The sequence below is a fragment of the Canis aureus genome, chromosome 24, assembly GCF_053574225.1.
Source record: "Canis aureus isolate CA01 chromosome 24, VMU_Caureus_v.1.0, whole genome shotgun sequence".
Classification (NCBI taxonomy): Eukaryota; Metazoa; Chordata; class Mammalia; order Carnivora; family Canidae; genus Canis; species Canis aureus.
In genome coordinates this window covers 36,331,062-36,352,529 of record NC_135634.1, presented here as the reverse complement: position 1 = coordinate 36,352,529, position 21,468 = coordinate 36,331,062, and the positions used below count along the sequence as shown (strand labels likewise).

Sequence of the window (21,468 nt, the reverse complement as noted above, 5' to 3'; positions counted from 1 at the left end):
CATCTCTTCCAGAAAAAAATGAGTATTAGCCAGAATTCAGCATCCTATCAAAAATGTCTGTGCCAAAGTCTTCCTGAATTTAATATTTTATACTTCGAAAGATGTCTCAGGCTTTAGTAATGACACACTCTCAGAATGGGAGGATATGGTGGGATTATTTCAAAGAAACCATCTAATTCCTCACAGGATCCTTAAAAAAGCCTGCTTCTCCCTCTGTCTGTGTTTCTGCCCCCCTCTCTCTGTCTCTTATGAATAAATAAATAAGATCTTAAAAAAAAAAAAAAAAAAAAAAAAAAGCCAGTACCCCAGAGAGTACTGGTACTGAATACGTGGTCTCAAACATAGTTGTTGAGTCACTACGAAGAAACACTGCCCCTGGACCTGGGGACTTCTGGTAGCAGTAGCAAATGAAAGATCCCTAGATAGGAACATGGTCCTGAAAGCTCCCACAATTCAAAGTAATTTTCTAAAGTTTTGCTAATCTCTGTGTTCAAAACTCAAGAAGCCCTCCACTTCTGGTTTCTACTGAACTGTTGAATTTTGCTTTTCAGAAAGTCTCCTACATTGACACACTAGTTCCAGATATTAACATCCTAGGGAAATGAATTTATTTTTCTCACACTGTAAAGTTTAATTTTCACATTTATAATTAAGTGACTTTTCTTCCTGTGTAACACAAATCTTCCTAACTTAATGAACTTTTGTTCTCTGAGATTCAGTTGTAGCTCAGGTAACTATAAAAGCCTGAAACAGTGTCATCCTTAGTGCATTGCCCGTCCAAAGGCAGCTGCTAGCATAGCTGCCTTTCTCCAAAGCCTACATACTGTAGGACATGAAACTGACAAGCAACTCTGAGATTCTTGCTGTATGCAATACTTCTACCATCATCACCACTCAAATGAAAATATATTTGTGCATTTGTGTGCCAGGGTAGTTACCGACAGGTTTAACATTTGAGAATTAATTTGTTAAAAGCAGTGTGATGGGGAAAGGGGGGAAGCCACGGGGTGTAAAAAGTAGTGCCAACTGTGGCTGTAAAGGCTAAATGCTTCAGGACTTCCTTACTCTCCCCCCCCTACCCCCCAATAACTTGTTTCAGGGGCTGCTCCTAACTCTCCCAGGTGGCAGGTAAAGCTTCTTCATGCCAAGGGCAAGGTTCTTGAAAAGCTATCCATCTCAGTCTTTGAGTGTCATTGTCATTTATTGTTCAGTCCTAAACTTTATTGAGCACTGTTGATTAGTTTTGGTAGGGAAATGCATACAGAACTTCCCTTTATTATAGTTTGGGAAATCTTTTAACTTTCTGAAAATGTATAGTTAGGAGCACTTCACCTTAAACCTAATCACCAAAGTAGGAACAGGTTTAAGTTCCAGAAGGTAATTTTACAGTCATTCTTAATGGGAGCTGGGTTTGGTTTTTAAAAAAAAAAAAAACCAAACCTATTATATGGGGTTTGTTTTTGCTTAACTCACAACCATATCCTAAAATAATTGTTTCCAATTGAGCTGAATAGTTCTACAGTCATTTTATTTCCTTGGAACTAGTTTCTTTAATCTCATTTGTCTCATAAGCTCTTATGGACATTTTCAGAGAAACATTTGTCTGAAAATTTAATTTGCATTTGTACCATTCAATAAAGGAATATTTCATGTTCCTAATCTACAGGAGTTGATTTTTGTTCCCCTAAAAGGAAGAGTAAATTGAACTCCCCATCAAATAAGTGAGATTTGTTAGGTTATATGGAGAGGTTTAGGTCACATCATGACTATTTCTGGGATTATTACTGTTGTTTTTATTTCAACTTTTAGGTTGTCAATTTCAGGTCATCTTTTACAGCCTGCAGATGTCATATGGACTTTTTTTGGAAGTATCATACAGTAGACCATTGTTAATTTTAAAAAACAGCATTAGTTGGGTGAATTATATATGTGTGTATATGTGTATATATATATATAATTTCTTTTATATATATAATTTATCTTTCTTTTTGGTAACCTTTAAATTAACTCATGTAAAGTTTATATGTGTGTTTTACTTTTTTTAAAAAAGAGAACTACCAATGGGATTTTAATATCCTGTCTTAAATTTGTATAGGAAGTGAGATAGACATAAGTATATACACAGGACCTAACACACAGTTTGTAGGTACCTAACCAAGTGGTAGTCTTTCCCTTTTGAGGACCTCATGTGTGTTGTCTTGATCTATAGGGAATCCTTGTTAGGAGTCCTAAGTAGATGTGCCCTCTTTGGTTAACTCCCTCACTTTCTAAACATTTGGCTCTTTTTTTAACCTCTCTGTGAAGCCTACCTTAACTACCCTGTTGACTACTGTAACCTGCAGTTCTCCCTCCATCCCATATAGACTTTATTCATCCTCCTTTCCTTGCTCCCTTTGTTTCCATAGATTTATTGCCTTCCAACATACCCTAAAGGTAATGTATTATGTTTATTATGATTTGTCTTTCCTCACTTTAGTGTTCCCTCCAAGAGGGCAGGGGTCTTTGTTTTGTTCACTGATGTATCTCAAGCATTTAGAATGATGCTTGGCACATAGTAGGCACTCACATATTTGTTATTGAGTGAATGAATCTGATTTTCTGTGATAGAAGTTCAAGTTGGGAAACTTTTGGTGTCATATAAATAGTCTAAAGCAGAGCTACCCATGAAACCTCTAGTTAAAACTCTCCTTTCCTGACTTTCAAAAGTAGTGTTCTTTTCTTTAGTCTGCCATTCTGCACAGGTAGTTAAAATATTGTTGCAGCCCTCAAGCATTTGATCACACTTGGAGAAGCTGGGAGCCACATACATGTGTTATCAACTGTTTTGTTTTGGTCTCCAGCTACTGCTAATGTATTTTCAGACCCTCATGTTCCCTTCCCAGTATTTTTGGAAAACTGCTTTTGAAGAGTATTTATGGTACGTATGGTACTGGAACTTACATTAAAATCTTATGTTGATTATAAGTATATAAAGTGTACAGTTAACTGTGACTTGTATGTTGCCTGTGAAAGAGAAGATACCGATGGTGTTTGAACAGTGAGAATCCTTGAAGAAGGTGACGGAGACACAACAGTTAATCGAGACACAACAGAATCAAGATAGGAGTGATTGGAAATAACCCAACCCAGTCTCCACAAATTTATTTATTTATTTTTTTATTTATTTATTTATTTGTTTGTTTATTTTTTTTTTAGCAAAGTTTTGGATACTTTTTTTTTTTTAATTTTTTTATTTATTTATGATAGTCACAGAGAGAGAGAGAGAGAGGCAGAGACACAGGCAGAGGGAGAAGCAGGCTCCATGCACCGGGAGCCTGATGTGGGATTCGATCCCGGGTCTCCAGGATCGCGCCCTGGGCCAAAGGCAGGCGCCAAACCGCTGCGCCACCCAGGGATCCCTCTCCACAAATTTAAATAAAATTGTTCAGTATCATCTCCCCCCATTGTTGGAGAGTTCCTCGTTGGTATTAGTGACCTGTTTAGCAGATATCACTTGTGTTCTTTCTAGAATAACATTCTTTTGGCCTATTTCTTTTGAGAATTTAGCTCAAAAAACATAACCAATTTAGGATGTCAGAGGTGGTAAAATACAAGTAGTCATTTCCTGCTTAAGTTTGTGAATGAAAACATTAGGCCTATCCAAAAATAATATTGGCATTATTTTTGGATATATTTTCTTTAGCTGCACATTTTGTTATTTCCCATCCAAGTACTAACCAGGCCCGACCCTGCTTAGCTTCCGAGATCAGACGAGATCGGGCGCGTTCAGGGTGGTATGGCCGTAGACTCATTTTGTTATTTCATATGTAGCAACAGTTCTTCTAAAATTTACAGTAACTTTGGTTCTTCAGGTGAAGTGAGTATTGTTTGTTTGTTTGTTTGTTTGTTTGTTTTTTAACTGAGACAAATGCATGGTTAAGCTATAGCAGTTTACAGAGAAAATATTTTCAGTTGTCAAAATGTGCCAGAGTGTATCAGAATTTTGAGAGGACAGAGCATGCTATATAAAATAAAAGACCCATAAGGCAAACTAAGATATATTTTGCTGATCTTTTATATATATATAATATATATAATATTTGGGTGGCAGGGGATAATAAAAGTAACTGGGGTGCCTAGGTGGCTCAGTCAATTAAGCATCCATTTCTTGATTTCAGTTCATGTCATGGTCTCATAGTCATGAGTTAGAGCCCCAAGTTGGGCTCTAGCTCTGCAGGGGAGTCTGCTTGAGATTCTTTCCCTCTCCTTTGCCCCTCCCCCTGCTTGCATGCACATGCTTCCCCTCCTAAAATAAATAAATACATCTTTTTATTTTTTTTTAAGATTTTATTTATTTATTCATGAGAGACATGGGGGCGGGGGAGGGGTTGTAGAGAGACCGAGGCAGAGACACAGGCAGAGGGAGAAGTAGGCTAGCTGCAGGGAGCCCAATGTGGGACTGGATCCCGGATCTGCAGGATCACACCCTGGGCTGAAGGCGGCGCTAAACGGCTGAGCCACCCAGGCTGCCCAAATAACTCTTTTTTAAAAAGTAACAGTAAGCTATTTAAAACAGCATTCCTTTGAAATGACCTTATAAATCTAGCTTTTTTTTTATTTATTTGTTCATGAGAAACAGAGAGAGAGGCTGAGATATAGACAGGGAAGAAGTAGGCTCCTCAAAGGGAGCCCGATTTGGGACTCCATCCCGAGACCTGGGATCACCCGGGATCACATCCAGAGTGGAAGACAGACACTCAACTGCTGAACCACCCAGACATCTCTAAATCTAGTTTTTAAAGACTTTTCCTACATAGATCCTCTAGCAGAATTTTTTTTTATCAGATAGATAGATACAGTATGGATTCTAACTTAGATCTGCCAAGGAGCACCTTGCTGGTTCAGTTGATAGAGCATATGACTCTTGATCTTGGGGTGGTGAGTTTGAGCCCCACATTGGATGTAGAGCTTACTTTAAAAAAAATTTTTTTAACTAAAAAAAATCAATTTAGATCTGCAGAAAATCACTGTCAGTTACATCATCTTTCATTGTGAATAGTGGTGTTATAATGCCTTGTATTAAACTAGGGAATTTTAACCATTTTATTAGACTGTCAGATGAACTAGCAGCATGAAAGCTAGGATGTAAAATGTGATGTTTTATTATAGAAGCCCTTGGTTAGTAAACCAGACAGTATTAAAATTTAAGGGGAGTAAGTAGCACTTTTAAACTATCAAATTAGATTTGGTTTTGATAGACTTTATATTTTAATATACTTTTCTGGAACATTTTTAGGTTTACAAAAAAATTGAGCAGAAAGTAGAGTGTTCCCACATACCTCCTTATCCTTCCCTACAGTTTCTCCTCTTGCATTACAGTCCATGAGCCAATATTGATACACAGTTATTAACTATTATCTTTTTTCTTTATTAAAATCTTTATTTTAACATTTAAAAGAAAGAATCACATGTTCATCCTGACAGCTTTACCAGATTTGGCCACTCAATAAGTTACACACACACGTAGGTACTTGGAAAGTTATTGCACACCTCTTTCACTGATGGAGTCACGGCGAGGTAGCCACTCTCCCTGCCGTAGGACCCACAGTGGGTCCTCCACAAGGAGGCCTGACTCAAAACAGGCTGTGGGGAGGTTCAGGTGAGCAGAATGTACTGTATTATACATTCTGTAGGTTTTGACAAATGTATACTGATATGCATTCATCATTATCATTATCATACAGGATAGTATCATACAGTGTATCATACAGGATAGTTTTTTAACATCTCCTGTGCTCCACCTATTCTTCATCACTGTATACGCCCCAGACTCTTGGCAGCAACTGCTCTTTTTACTGTTTTGCCTTTTTCTGAATGTCATATAGTTGGAATGACACATATAGCTTTTTCAGATTGGCTTCTTTCACATAGTATTAGGTATTTAAGTTTCTTCCATGTCTTTTTGTGGCTTGAAAGCTCATTTCTTTTTATTCCTGAATAATGTTCTGTTGTCTAGATGTACCATAGTTTGTTTACCCATTCACCTATTGAAGGACATCTCAGTTGCTTCCATGTGTTGGCAATTCTAAACTAACCTGCTGTAAACACTCATATACAGGTTTTTGTGTAGACATAAGTTTTCAGCTCATTTGAGTAAATAAATACCAAGGAGTACAATTGCTGGATCATATGGTAAGAGTATGTTAAGTTTTGTAAGAAACTGCCAAATTCCCTTCCAAAGTGGCGGTACTGTTTTGCATTCTCACCAGCAGTGAATGTGAACTCCTAATATTTCACATTGTTGCCAACATTTGGGGTTTTCAGTGTTTTGGATTTTAGCCATTCTAATAGATGTGTTGTAGTTTATCATTGTTTTAATTTGCATTTCCCTGATAAGATACAATGTGGAGCATCATTTCATATGCTTATTTGCCATCTGTATATCTTGTTTGGTGAGGTGTCTGTTGAGGTCTTTTGCCAAATTTATAATTGGGTTGTTATTGTCGAGTTTTAAGAGTTCTTTGTATATTTTGGATGCCAGTCTTTTCTCAGATATATGTTTTGCAAAGATATTTCTCCTAAGACTCCTGAAGTTGCCTGAATATTCACCAGGCCAGTCACATTCATTTGGATAGCCTGTTAGTAAAACTAAGTATAAATGCTTTAATCTGAAATCCTTTTTTATTTAGTCACTGTAAAACATAATAATCATTGGTGATTGGTGGCCAGAGGTAATTGGTAATTCTGCATTGGATCCCTTTCTTTCCTCTATTATATATAATTAAGGGTTTAAATGGCACTTTTAATCTTTCTTTGTGTTTTATTTTTTTAGTAGTCTCTATGCCCAACATGAGGCTTGAACTCACATCCCTGAGATTAAGAATCACATGTTCTAAACTAGCTAGGTAGTTTAGACTAAACTAGCTAGGTAGCCCACTTTTAAAATATTTTTAAATGATTCTGTATAAAATACACCCAAAACTCTGAAGTTTGAATCTTGTACCAAATTGGCATTAAGAACGCAAAACTAAAATAATAAGTGCACACCCGCCCAATGGTATGCCTCTACAGTGTAACTTGAATTAATAATAACTCAAAAAGAAATCACTCTTCAAAACCAGACTAAATGCAGGTAAAGTCTGTATACCTCTAATAGTTCGGCTTCTTTAACCAATAGGCTATTACTTTCTGACCTTTGGAGGCATGTTTGACCATGCTTGCTATATGGTAGAAATCATTAAATTTGTAAGGAAAAAATTTGATAACATCAAGAGAGAGTATCATTCCAACTTAAATTGTTAAGAGTTGTGTTTTGACATTCTAAACAGTATTGACCTATTATAAATATGATTTTTCTCCCTATATAGATATGCTTTTAAAAATGAGGTTTTAGGGCAGCCCGGGATAGCTCAGCGGTTTAGCGCCGCCTTCAGCCCAGGGTGTGATCCTGGAGACTCAGGATCAAATCCCACATCGGGCTCCCTGCATGGAGCCTGCTTCTCCCTCTGCCTGTGTCTCTGCCCTCCCCCTGCCCGTGTCTCTTATAAACAAATAAATAATCTTTTTTTAAAAAATGAGGTTTTAGACTGGCTTGTGACTCTTGATCTAGGCTAGGGGTTGTGAGTTCAGGCACCATGTTGGGTGTAGAAATTACTAAAAAGAAAAAGAAACTGAAGTTTTAGGGAGCCGGTTAATATAGCAGAAAAGCTTATTTAAAGGTGTGTTGTTTCGCATTGCAAATTTAGGTTCCCAAATGGCTGGGTGTTGGCTTCCTTTTGTAAGGTGATCTGCTTGGCCTACATAGTCCACTCTCTTACTCAGCCATTTTCATAGCAGAGTACATCATTTTGGTCTTCTGCTGTCAGCATGACAGAATCAAGTTCCATAAAAGGCATTTGAGAGACAAACAACCTTATTTATAAAGTAAGTGAAGGTGGCAAAAACCAAGTATATTGTTCCTTTTTTTGTTTGTTATTGGAACTCCTGTTTATAAATCATAGGGTGCAAAATGTTTATGCCTAAGGCCCATTACAGATTTTTAAAATGCTGTGAGTAACCATACAATGCAGTATTAATTTCAAAGCTGTCCTTTAATGTTGCACTACTGCCTTTTTCTTGGAATGTTGTTTAAAATGAGTATAGGGCAGCCCAGGTGGCTCAGCAGTTTAGCACCGCCTTCGGCCCAGGACCTGATCCTGGAGATCCAGGATCGAATCCCACGTAAGGCTCCCTGCATGGGGTCTGCTTCTCCCTCTGCCTGTGTCTGTGCGCCTCTCTCTCTCTCTCTCTCTCTCTCTCATAAATAAATAACATATTTAATAAATAAATAAATAAAATGATTACACAGTTCTGTAGAAAAACTTTTCAAAGTTTAATAGAAAATGGTTACTTTGTCAGTTGAGGATTTTTCTACTTCAACATGAATTAAAGTGAAATCTTAATTTAAGAATCCTCACCCAGGTATTCTCCATGGCAGGAGGAATCCTGGTGGTGACTTCTTGAACAAGGCTTGGCCCTTGAGCCAATTTGCTTGAATAAGGCTGGTTGCGTGGACACAGTTATCATCATAGGATCTCCCTTCACCACTGCCCCCTAGGAATTTTTTTGATGTCTCTCCACCTTGGCAGTTCCCATTTTCTGCATTCCATGCTTACCTTTTTATATGGGATTACTCTTATTTTGATGTAAAGCACTTCCTTTCCATAGGAGCATGGCTAATAGATTGTTGTGGCTTTGCAGGCTAGAAATAGCTTTGTTCTACCCTCACACTGTATTACTTGTTTGTCTGGGGTAGATATAGTGTTCTATGTGGATCATTTTTTTCAGAATCTTGCAGATGTTTTTCTGTTGGCTTGTTTCCAATATTGGTTTTGTGATGTCCAGAGCCTTCCTGATTATTCTTGATCATTTGTATGTGACCTGGCTTGGGTTTTGTTTTTATTTTTTTATCCCAACTCCCACCCTCCCACCCACCTGGGCAGCTTGTAGAATCTTTTTGTCCTCAGGTTTCTGAAGTTTTACAGAGATGTACCTTGGCTTGATTTTCACCAAAATCAGTGCTAGGCATTCAGTAGACCCATTCCTTCTCGCAACTGATGTTTTTCAGTTCTAGAAGTTAACTTAAATTATTTTGTTGATAATTTCCCCTCCTTTACTCTTCTGTTTTCTTTCTGGAACTCCTGTTACTTAGATGTTGGTCCTCCAGAACGTGGTCTCTGATTTTATATGTGCTCTCTTATTTTTCATCTCTGTCCTTTTACTTTACTTTCTGAAAGATTTTATTTTCCAACCCTCTGATAGAATATTTTATCTCTACTATCATATTTTTATTTTCTAAGATCTCTTTTTTATGTTCTTTGGACTTTTTTTTTTTAGAGCATCCTGTTCTTATTCCACAGTTGCAGTATATTTTCCTGTCTCTTTGGTGAGCTTAATATTCTCCCCATCTTATCTCTTTTTTTCTTTTTCTTCATGTTTCCTTCTCCCTGCACAACTCATTTGTTCCAGGTTGCTTTTTGTGTGCTTATTTAGATTGCTATTGCTAAGAGATAAGATGAGGCATATTAAAACTTGCAAAGGATTATTTGGGTAAAAATTAATTAGAATCGAGCAGCGTCCAATCTAGCAGACAGAAAGGAGCTCCAAGTTGCTGCACAAAATGAAACACAAGAAGGAAGTGGGAACAAGGAAATCATACGAGGAAAAAAATGGGTTGGTTATTGCAAAGTTACTTTCCTTTAGGGTATGGCAGGGGTCTGTCAGGCAGATTACCTTACTGGTGCTGATCAGGTGATTCCTGATTGACATGGTTTAGGATTCCATTCCTGGGCGAGTCAACCTTTAGTAATGTCTCAGTTTGGTGACATGGGGCTTAGCATAAACAACTCCATTCTGTGCCTGTTATCTTGTTCTAAACACTGTCTTCCATGTTAAAGACCTTCTTTAGATTTCTAGTAATCCTTTGTTATTTGCTCATAATCAAGATTAGGAGACAACAAAACTGATTGGAGAGCTCTTAAGTGTGGGAGTGAGACTTGTTTGCTTAGCATCACAGTAGGGTCATCTGACTATCATTTGTTGGGTAATCCCCATATCAGTGATCTTTAAGTATTGCATTTCCCAGGGGAGTATCTTCCAAATTCCTGCTACAGAGTACTGTCCCGGACCTTGGCATTTCTGGGTAGAAGGAACCAAGTAGGGAAAGACTGTGCACCATTTGATGTCTTTTTGGCTGTGTAATTGACCTGTTAGCTATGTGGTACCCATATGCTTTTGAATGGTTTAGTATCTTCCATTCCAGAGAAAGAGGAACAGTCATTTAGAAGCATGGAGTGAGGGAAAATATCTAGAATCTAACTTTACTTTTTTTTTCCTTTTAAGATTTTATTTATTTATTCATGAGAGACATAGAGAGATGTAGAGACACAGACAGGGAGAAGCATGCTCCTCGCAGGGAGCCCAATGCCGGACTCAGTCACCAGACCAGGCAGGCATCATGTCCTGAGCCAAAGGCAGACACCCAGCCACTGAGCCACCCAGGCATCCCTAGAATCTAACCTTTCAAAAATATTTTCACCCGGGGATCCCTGGGTGGCGCAGCGGTTTAGCGCCTGCCTTTGGCCCAGGGCGCGATCCTGGAGACCCGGGATCGAATCCCACGTCGGGCTCCCGGTGCATGGAGCCTGCTTCTCCCTCTGCCTGTGTCTCTGCCTCTCTCTCTCTCTCTGTGACTATCATAAATAAATAAAAAATTAAATAAAAAAAAATATTTTCACCCTGTTCTTCCTTGCTTTGGCCACCCCACCTCATCTTAACATCTGAGCATGGAGTGTATAAATCATGTTGGTTTTCAGATCTCACTGGCAAAGGATTTGGCTTTCTTGAGTCAGTTAAAGTCAGTGACCACTGATTTTACTGTATCCCAAAATTTTCTTGCTATTTGTCTCCTCTCCTGTCTTCCCCATCCATGTGGGATTATGACTTTTAAAAATCCCAGTAATGTTGTTTTAGTTGGGCTTTGGGAGTAGGGAACAAAATTAGATGTTTGGTCAATCTGCCATTTTAACCCAAGGTCCCTTTAGAAGCCTATAAAAGTTAGACTTAACCACTTATACAAGACATTTTTATGAAGCTCCTATTATGTTTCAGACACTATGCACACTTTTATCTTTTCCTCTAGTGTGTTCATTACCACTCATTAATTAAAACTATAATGCATAAATAATATAAATGCAGTTTCAGCAAATGTTTGAGTCAATTGTGCAAAAATGCTAGTGTTCTAAATGTTAATATGGAAGTTCTAGAAGTTCATAAATCCCTCTGTTTGAGATAAATGCCCTTAACAGTGGCAGTGTAGTTCTCTTTCTTTGGGAAAACGTGTACTGAATACCACCTAATGTGCCAGAAATACAGTCACTGGTCCTCATTATTCATGGTGGTTCTGTTGTGTGAGTCACCAAGAACTGAATTAGGAAATACTAGAATGTTGCTCCTAGAGGATATACAAGGTTAGGTTCCTGCAGACCTCTGGTCACAGTATTTTCATTAGCCAATCAACCTGTAACCTTGGCTTTTTTTGGTTTTTGTTCAAAGACATCATATTTAATATGTCTGAGTGAAGCTTATCTGACACATGTATTTTCACACAGCCTTCTTGGCTTTGGAACACTAACCAGCACTTCAGCACTATACTTGAGCCATTTTAAACGACAAAATCAAAAGTGTCAGCTATACTTTAAAATTTTTAATAAAATACTTTTCTCAAAAGAAAAATAAATGGCAAAAATAAACAATAAAAAGCACAAAACTATGAAAAGCATCACATTAAATAAACCAAAAAGATACTTATACTTGTTCACTATATGAGAGCTGAATGTTGCACCTCAGCTGGAATATGTATCAAATGACTCAGATTTTTCGCCATTCTGAGTATGCCTGTGAATGACCACAAAATTGCCACAAGTATTGATTTTGAGGTTACAAATAAATTTTAGCAAGTCGGTAGCACAAATTTGGAATCCACAAATAATGACGATTACTTGTATATCATATCCCCGATCCCCCTACCTACCTCTATAGGAAGGGCATTTGTAACCCCTCAAGAAGAAACAGTGCAGCTTTTATATGCATTTATCCCTGTGCTTCGAAAATGTTTTTTATTTTTTAAAGATTTTATCTGTAAGTAATTGCTACACCCAACATGGGCTTGAACTTACAATCCTGAGATCAAAACTCACATGCTTTACTCACTGAACCAACCAGGCACCCCCAGAGTTTTTAATAGCCAGTGTAATTGATAATGGCCAGTAATAGACTCAGTCATTAACAGTTTACATATAATACCTTACTGACTTTTCCAGCTTCATGTAGTATTTCTATTTAAAAGAAATAAAAACTAGTTTGAAAGATATGAGTAACTTATTCAACTCACTAGTACGTAGAGGAGTGAGGATTTGTCTGACGTGTAAAGTCTTAGTCATTACATGGCACTGTGACCCTCCAAACAGGATCCTTGTTCTGCTAGGTCACTCAAGTTGTTTGTGAGTAAAGCTCCCATGCTGTTTTAAGAGGGATGTATGGGAGTGTTGCCAATTTTTTTTTAAGTGTAATTCTCTCCTTAAGAAAATTTGTCTTGTTTTCACGATTATCTTAATTTTAATATTTGCTTACTTTTAAATCCGATTTCTTTATTTAATCGAAAGAGGAAGAATAGTATATTATAATCACAGGATTTTGGAGCTGAGAGTGTCTTTTTTTTTTTTTTTTTTTTTTAAGATTTTATTTATTTATTCATGAGAGACCCACAGAGAGACAGAGACGTAGAGGAAGAAGCAGATTCCTCCCAGGGAGCCTAATGTGGGACTCGATCCCTGAACTGGGATCACGCCCTGAGCTGAAGGTAAATGCTCAGCCGCTAAGCCACCCAGGCATCCCGAGAGTATCTTTAAAATAATATAATAAAATCCACTTGTTTTACACATGAACAGACTGAAGCTTCAGGAAATTAACTTGCCCAAAGTCACACAGTTAATTACTAAGACCAGAATCCAAATTGCTTTAACTCTCAATCTGTCTCTTCTCTGTGCCTGTTTTATGTAGCCCCTGTACTCAAAAGATTGTTTGAAACAGATTCAGAAAAAAGTTGTTACCCAAAGTTAAGCCCAAATCTACTGTGGTATGCTCACTACTTTTTACCCTTGAGATCCTTGAGTGAGCCACTGATAGGATACAAAACTACATTAGAGCTCAGGGAAAAGGCATTCAGAGGCTTGCAGGAACTGAAGTGAACTACAGAGAACCTGCCAGAGGCAAGTGTCATCTGATTAGTGACACTTGAAAATGCAGCCCAGTGTTATCAGATCTTTGAATTTTTCATAGGAAGCTTAAAAAACAGATATTATGAAATACCAGCAACTATGTCTAACTTTAAAACCACGCTGTAAGACAACAAAAATGTCCATCAGCTGGTTTGAAGCTACCACTAGTTTGAAACCTGTACTTTAGAGAATTCTGCTTACACTGCAACTTTCATTCCTCTGCGCTGCGAGTGACTATGAGAAAGAACCAAAACCAGAGTTTAGTGACATGCTGAATGAAAACACTTGAGTGAGGTTTATAAGTCAATAAGCCATTAAGTGACCAGGCACAGTCTGTTTACTTCTTGAAATAACTTGTTTACATGTGTTTTTGCTGCCTATTACCCACAAGGCAAAGATCTTACATGTTTATTACAAGTTCGAATTGATTCGTATTTTGAGGCTAAGTGTAGAATTCTGCAGTCTCATATGTTAGCAGACTTACTGTCCTTATCTAATGCATGCAAAGCTCTGGCATAGTATTATCACTTGCTGAAAATACGTATTTTATCTTGTTTTACGGCAGTAGACATTACACAGCATCTGCAACCAAAAAGTTTTACTCAACCTCTTAGTACTCTCAGACATAGAACGTCTCCAGAAGCATCCAAAAGCCTTACCTTATTTATTTGTTGAGAAAATGATGGAAGTTATGGTTCTAAAAGCATGAATTGATATAAAAGTACAGCATTCCAAAACTAAAGAGTACCTGCCAGTTATGATGAACTTCTTTTCCATTAATATCAGAAAGAAATATATGAGATAAATACCTGGAGAATTACAACTGTGGCATTCAACAGTCTTTTTTTAAAGCTTCTCATTGAAGTATAACATACAGAAAAATATACAAATTATACAGTTCAATGGATTTTCTCAAAATGAGCATGCCTGTGTAATGAGCACCAGATCAAGAAATGAAATATTTATCCATACTACGGTTGATGGACATTTGGATGTCCATTTAGAAATGATAACATTTAGTGCTGCCTGAACATTCTTGTATGTGAGTTTTTGTTTGATTGGTTTGTTGTTGTTGTTCTGGTAGATTTAGCACAAATCCCTTTTAAATGTATTCACAGGAGTGTGATAGCTAGGTCTTAGGGTATCTGTTTTTTTGTTGTTGTTGTTGTTTTGTTTTTTGTTTTGTTTTTGGAAGAGCACAAGCAGGCGAGGGGTAGGGCAGCAGAGGGAAAGAGAAAAACAGACTTCTGGTGAGCAGAGAGCCCAATGGGGGGCTCGATCCCAGGACACCCTAAAGGCAGACAGTCAACCAACTGAGCATCCCAGGCACTTCATAGGGTATCCATATTTTGAGCTTTAATAGGGCCAATTTTCTAGTGTATTTGAACCAATTCAGGCTCCACTAGCAGAATATGAGTTCTTGTTTTCACATCCTAAGCAACACTAGATGTTGGCTTAGGATGTGAAAAAAGGGATCCCACCTTTTTGTTTTTTGAATTGGTTTTATGAATTCTGATTGGGAACAGAATTAGCTGTTAATTAGCAATATTACTAATTAGAAGAGTTTGTTTAGAAAGAGAAGGTAGCACAAATTTGTCCTTTAAAAAATATTATCTATATAGTTGTTGGGGTGTTTTCCTGCTTACAAGTAATATATGGTCGTAGTTAAACATTCAGAAGTTAGGGATGCCTGGGTGGCTCAGTGGTTGAGCATCTGCCTTCATCTCAGGGCATCATCCCCAGTCCAAGTATCGAGTCCCACATCGGGCTCCCTGCATGGAGCCTGCTTCTCCCTCTGCCTTTGTCTCTGCCTCTCTCTCTCTCTGTCTCTCATGAATAAATAAATAAAGTCTTTTTAAAAAAATTCAGAAGTTACAGAAATATATAACATAGAAGTTGACAGTTTTTCATAATCTCACCTCCCAGAGATGATTGGTTTGTTCATATCCCTCCAGATTTTCTTCTGTGAATTTGCTAACATACACAAATGATACACTCTACATAGAGCTTTGCCATTTGCTTTTTTAATGTAACAACTGTTGTTACTGGATCTTTAGGAGTTTTAAAAGATTATCTATGATAATGGGTACACATTATTGACAAGAATGCCTAATTGAATAGATAAGTAATAATATGTAATTAGTATATTTTATTAATCTTATAGATCTTTAAAATGGTTCACCTGGCACTTTCAGTATGCCTTTTTAATTTACTTAAGACAGTATTTTCCTAGTACCCAGGAAAGTTCTAACTAAAGATGTAAATTAATGTAGTTTATGAGAAGTTGGAAGTGGCTTGATTTTTTTTTTCTTTTTCTTTTCTTTTTTTTTTTCTTTTTTGTATATTTAAGGCATCATAATCATGAAAATTCAGATACTGATTTGGTAAATCAGTTCTATATTTTTCATGAGAAGTTCTCTGGACTGAGTCTGCGCTTTACACTTTGTAATAGGATGGTGGCTTATCATTTCAGGTGGTATTGGTGGCTGTCAGGTTAAAGATGTGCTCTACAGAAAACCTACAGATCTGACTAGTCAGATCTTTGTTTTCTGTTCAGTACTCAACATTATTGGGAAGGTCATCATATCCTTCCTAAAATTGACTGTTCTAGTCTGTGATTGGAAATCTCCAAGTAAAAATTTCTTTAAGCAATAAGGTTAATTTAAAAGAATATACTGGTAGGCTTTTTAAAAAAGCAATATTTTGCAAATTAAAATAAATTCCAAAGTATTGTGCATCTAATCCACAAACAGTCTTCATTCTCCTCTAATCTAAAGGAAACTCTTCAGGTAATCATTATATTTTAAGAGGTCTGTAGTCCCAGTTGGTTGCACTTTATATTGAAATGAGACCAAAGGAGTTTCATTTTCCCTATTCAAGTTTAAAAGACTGGATAAAACAATATTGTTTCTCAATATTAGTGAAGATACTTTTCTTTCAATACCTTCATCTTAACTATCTCTGCTGAAATCAGTGTGGTCTACGTTTGGGGGGTTCATCTTATATTTCTTGTACTAAAGCAGTACTTTACTAGTGGAAGATCGCCTTTCAGTTTCATGAAGTATTTCACCCAAATGTGCTTTTCTGTTCCAGTGGGACCAGATGGAAGTTTCTTTGTGGATTATACATTTGACAATCTCAGGAATAGAAAATAGGCAGTCATTCTTCTCTGGAGGCTTTTCTGGCATCATGTTATAGTTGTCCTCAGTATGAACTGGTAGATGGGAGAAGGTTTAATACAGGTGTTACTGTGCAAAGGCGAAAATGCTGTTATATGTTGTTGCTATCCTAAATGTGAAGTACTACTTTTAAAAGCTAATCAAATAATTGTAGGATAAAGTGTTTTATTCAGGGTCCCCAAAAAAAGGTGATTCAGTATAATGTTAGATTTGCTTTGTAAACATTAGGATCCAGAAGGGCATAAAGATAAATGTGTCATTCTCCCTCATTCCATGGGTAGCATGGGTAACCCAAATAAAATAACCCTGTGGTTTTAGATGTTTTCACTAATTGTTTAGGAAAACAAAATTGTTCCCAATTCATTCTGGAAACACAGATACAAGGCTATAGATCTTCAAACTGTTTGTGTAAATGGTCAAATTACTTTTTTTTTTTTTTTTTAACACAGACTTGTTTCTTGAGCTGAGAACTCACTAACAGACTTACTCTGCAGTATGCTTTTGTCTGCTGAATTAAAACAGATCAAAAAACAACCACCGAGAAAACCCATCATAACCTATGTGTAGGTTTTTAGCAGTAAGAAGCTACTAGTGACAGATGCCTAGCCATTGTCTTGTGAACAACTTTGTTGTAATAAACATAAACAAGACATGCACACATGAGAGTGCTACTCTCATCAGAGAGTAGCACATCTCATCTACTCTTGATCAGACTTTAAGGAGAGTCATTATACCTTAAGCAGCATGACTATGTACAGAATGTCTGAGCTATTGGAAAGCTCCAAGTGTGTGGTGGCTGTGGAGTTACGAGGTGGCTACTGCTCCCTAATACCGAATACCAGGTTTTATAACTATTTTCAGTTTTAGTTAGGGTGACTTTCTGCTGATGGCTTCAGCGTTAGCCTTCTTTTTTTTTTTCTTTTTTTTTTTCTTTTTTTTTTTCCTTTTTTTTTTTTAAAGATTTTATTTATTCATTTAACAGAGCACAAGCAGGGGGGAACAGGAGGCCTAGGGAGAGAGAGAAGCAGACTCCCTGTGGAGCAGGGTGTCTGATTCGGGGCTTGATCCCAGGACCTGACCCAAAGGGTAGACACTTAACCAACTGAACACCCAGATGCCCTGCTTTTTTTTTTTTTTTTTTTTTTTTTTTAAGATTTTATTTTTAAGTAATCTCTACACCCAGCTTGGAGCTCGAACTCACAATCCCTCCCCCAAGAGTCACATGTGCTACTGACTGAGTCAGCCAGGTGCCCTGTGTAAATCATTTTTTTCCTTTTTTTTTTTTTTAAAGTGAATCATTTAATGGGGGGTGGGGGTGGGGGACCAGCCTGCTAGGTTGAAACGGAACTTTGCAAAGGAAATTTAATCCCTTGCTTAGGAACGTGGGGATTTAAAATTAAACCTATTCATTTGTCAGTAGGGTCATGGACCAATATTGCAAGCATATTGCTTTCACTGCTGTTTACGGAATGAATATATGTAATGAATTTGCCTTATCCTCTCTATTCCTTGTGTTTATAAGCTTGTGAAAAAATCAGGTACTACTTATGCAACTTCACTGAGATTTGACTTTGCAAGTACAATTTCCTCTGCGCTTTTAAATTCAAGAAGGTATTAAATGAGATTCCTGAAAGTCAGAGAGGAACAAATTAAACCTAAGGCTAATCTGAATCCCAAGATATTTTGAAGGCTGGTGGGTTGGTTTTGTTTTGGAGGTAGAGGTTGTTGTGTCTGATGTTGGGGAGCTCTGAAGTGAGACTTGCTGATCAAGTATTTGTCAGTGTCAGTATTTGTCTTTCATGTTTCTTTTAGGTTAATGTTTGAAATTTATTAATCAGGTTGAGTAAAATAGGTACCTGCCCTAAGGGCTTTCCTGCTTAGTGGAAAAGCTGTGATTTATAAAGTAACACCATAATGAAATAAAGTGATCACAAAAAGCCTTGGGCAGAGAGGCTTTGCAAGCAATTGTAGACTATTTACCCAGGTCAGTTTGTTTAATTATTATTATTCTTGCTGTTCCCATCAGAATTGTCATTTCTAATAGTAGGATCCCTCAAAATGTTTAAACCAAATCTTACTTGCTACTGTAGAAAATAGGCTCATATTTCTTCTTAAAGTCCAAACCGTTTCTTTAAAGACTAACAGATGTTTGCCCTCCTCTTCAGTCAGTGAAAGGTGACAGTTAAGTGAACTCTAACTGGTTTCTTTCCTCTTTGCTTTTCAACACCACATTTAGTGGAAGTAGATTTGTATCCCTTTGGGTTTTTGACTGAAGCACACACCCATCTCCTTCCTGCCTCCCTGGAACTGGTTCAAGATTTGGAGAGAAGGGTTTGTTTGGGGGCGTTTCCTTGGTCTTATCTCTGTCTGAGCATATGCTAGGGTTGAATTTATTTTGACCCTTCCACTTTATTTAAATTTGGAACCGAAGCAAGAGTTTAAAGTACGACAGGAGAAGAGTCTGCTGAACTTTAAACATGAGGGATCCAGGGAGGAAGGTGCGTACATGCATTCAGAAGCCTTCTCATAGAGGTTGGCCATCTTTATTCGTATACATAATTTTAAGCTGATAACTACTAGGCAAAGGGAAATATTTAAAACTACATTAAGATATATGTGATGCTTATATTGTGTGCTTATGTGCTTAATTTTACAACAATGCCTCCAGTATTGAGTTTTGAAATTGATAGCAGAAAAAGTCAATTCTGAGTTTTTATTTGAAAATCTTTTAGGAGGATGAGTATTTATAAGGAAAAATGAATATATCATCTGTGACTGATCTCCAGTGGAATGACTACAAAAGTATAGATGTTTTAGGCATTTCATCATTTTGTCTTCTAAAGCATAAAATTTAAGAAGCTATAAATGGTTATTATTAGATAAGATCACCCATGTTCTCCTCAGAGTTGAGAAACAAGTATCTCTCCATTGCTTATTACTTACCTTTGTCTAGTGGTTTTGTGCATGGTACTTTGAGTGGGCTGGACTGATTTCTTCCTTGACTGATCTTTTCCAGAGCCTGGCCCAACTAGAGAATCTGTGCAAACAGCTTTATGAGACAACAGACACAACCACTCGACTCCAGGCAGAGAAAGCCTTGGTTGAATTCACCAACAGCCCTGATTGCCTGAGCAAGTGCCAGCTACTCCTCGAAAGAGGAAGTGTACGTAAGATTTGAAGAATCCTGAAGGAGAAGAAAAGTTTAGGAAAGTGTATTCAAAGTTTAAGGGTGAATTGGGATAGCTTGTGTTCTATAACCCTTCTAGGTGCCTCTGACTTCTTAATTTCACCTTTAAAAAGCACCATAGCTAGCCACCAGGTTGACAGTGAAAGGACACACAGCCTCATCAGGAAAATCTCATTGAATATATATTTTATTCTGTCATTTTTCATCTTGAATCAAATTTCTGGGACTTTTTTCTGTTTCTCACAATTAAGTACCACTTCATATCCTTTACTGACAAGACAGAGCTGTATATGAATGATCCTTCCTACCCACATAGCCCATGTCACTGTGCAAGCACCCCAGTGGTCTCTGAGGCCTCCTGTATACCACAGCTGCTGCTTATTGCCTTGCAGGCATGAGGAGTGGGGAGGAATCCACAATGAAAACCACAAGTCATTGTTTTAAAAATGGAATCAGAACCTCTTGGAGCTAAAAATGGCAGTGTAGTGATCAATGTAATGCTGTCAGTGAGACATAGTTTGATTCAATTAGCATTTGGGGCAAGAGGGAGGTCTTAGAAAGGCTAAGTAAGAGTCCAACCAGGGCTCCTGAAAGGGCCCTGAAAGAGTCAGAATCCCAACTAGACTAGCAGCTAGCATTCTGCTTAAGACGGGAAGGATATGTGGAAAGAACAAAAGCAGTTTAATTTGTTTTGAAGGTAAAATTCTGGATGACTTCATGTTTGAATTTTCATTGACAGTGTTACAGTATTTGTTCAGTTGGCTAAAAATTACCCTTCAGTAGCTAAGAGAGCTAACTCTTTTTCCAAGCATAGGAAGGTTACAGAGTCCTGGTCAGAGACTATATAGTGCTCTGTTCCATTTTTGCATGTAGTATGTTATGTATTTCTTTCCAGTCCCTTAATCTTAGGATTGACCCACTTATATTTGTATATTTTGTGCTAAAGGTCAAGCATAACCAGCTCTTCCAGGTGACTTCCACTGGAGCCATACAGTATCATCTCTGACACTGTTAATTCCAGATCTTCATGTTGACAGTCAGTAAATAAAACAAGCTGCAATAAAACAGGATTGGTGTGGTACTAAAAACAGTTATAGTGGATTCTTCCTTCTAATCTCTATTGATTTAGCAGATTTATGGAAACTATGTATAAAAACCACCTAGACGTTGTATAGTGTATAGTTACAGTTGTATGTTGTATTCTATAAAGTAGCCTCTTGCATTATTAGTGTTTGACACACCTGCTCTAATCAGTTTAAACCATATTCAGGGGTATTGAAAAAAAACATGTCGAAGTCACTTCATAGATTTTGTTTAAGCATAAATTTTTGTTTGTAACTGGTGGTATTATGCAGTGCCTGTGGATAGCCTAGTGTTTTAAGGATTTTTAATGTTATAGGAAATTGTCCTTGACCTTTGATTAAATTATTTTTAGTGGGTCTGAGTCTGTCCCTGTTATAGGACGTTATCATAATAGAAACATGTGGAAGAATTCGCACATGGCTCTTTTTTATACATTATGGTCAGTTGGAATGCTCTGATTCTCCATAAGTTTAAAACTCATAAAATCCACATGGGAGAATGTGCTAATACTGTACTCTTGCATATAGGGCATGATTTTTCTTTCTCATAAATGTTATAAATTTACTTTAAAACTAGCGTATACATCTCGCAAAACTGGATCTGATTGATAGCCATGTTGATGTAAAGATGTAGTTGCACAATGTAGTGGTTCCCTCTGACACTGCATTGTTTTTGTTTTTGTTTTAACTTTCTAATGGTATACTATAGGAATACTTTGAGTTGA

At 37.3% G+C, this 21,468-nt stretch overlaps 1 protein-coding gene across 1 annotated transcript in view; it reads left to right on the top strand.

Moving 5' to 3' along the window:
* Positions 1-12,817: 12,817 nt before the first annotated feature.
* XPO7 (exportin 7) overlaps positions 12,818-21,468 on the top strand; it is a 46,262-nt gene continuing 37,611 nt past the window's right edge. The window contains exons 1-2 of the mRNA XM_077868933.1: positions 12,818-12,877; positions 19,491-19,637. Of these exons, the coding sequence (XP_077725059.1) occupies positions 12,833-12,877; positions 19,491-19,637 (192 nt within the window). The 5' untranslated portion in view covers positions 12,818-12,832. The remainder of the gene's footprint in view (positions 12,878-19,490; positions 19,638-21,468) is intronic.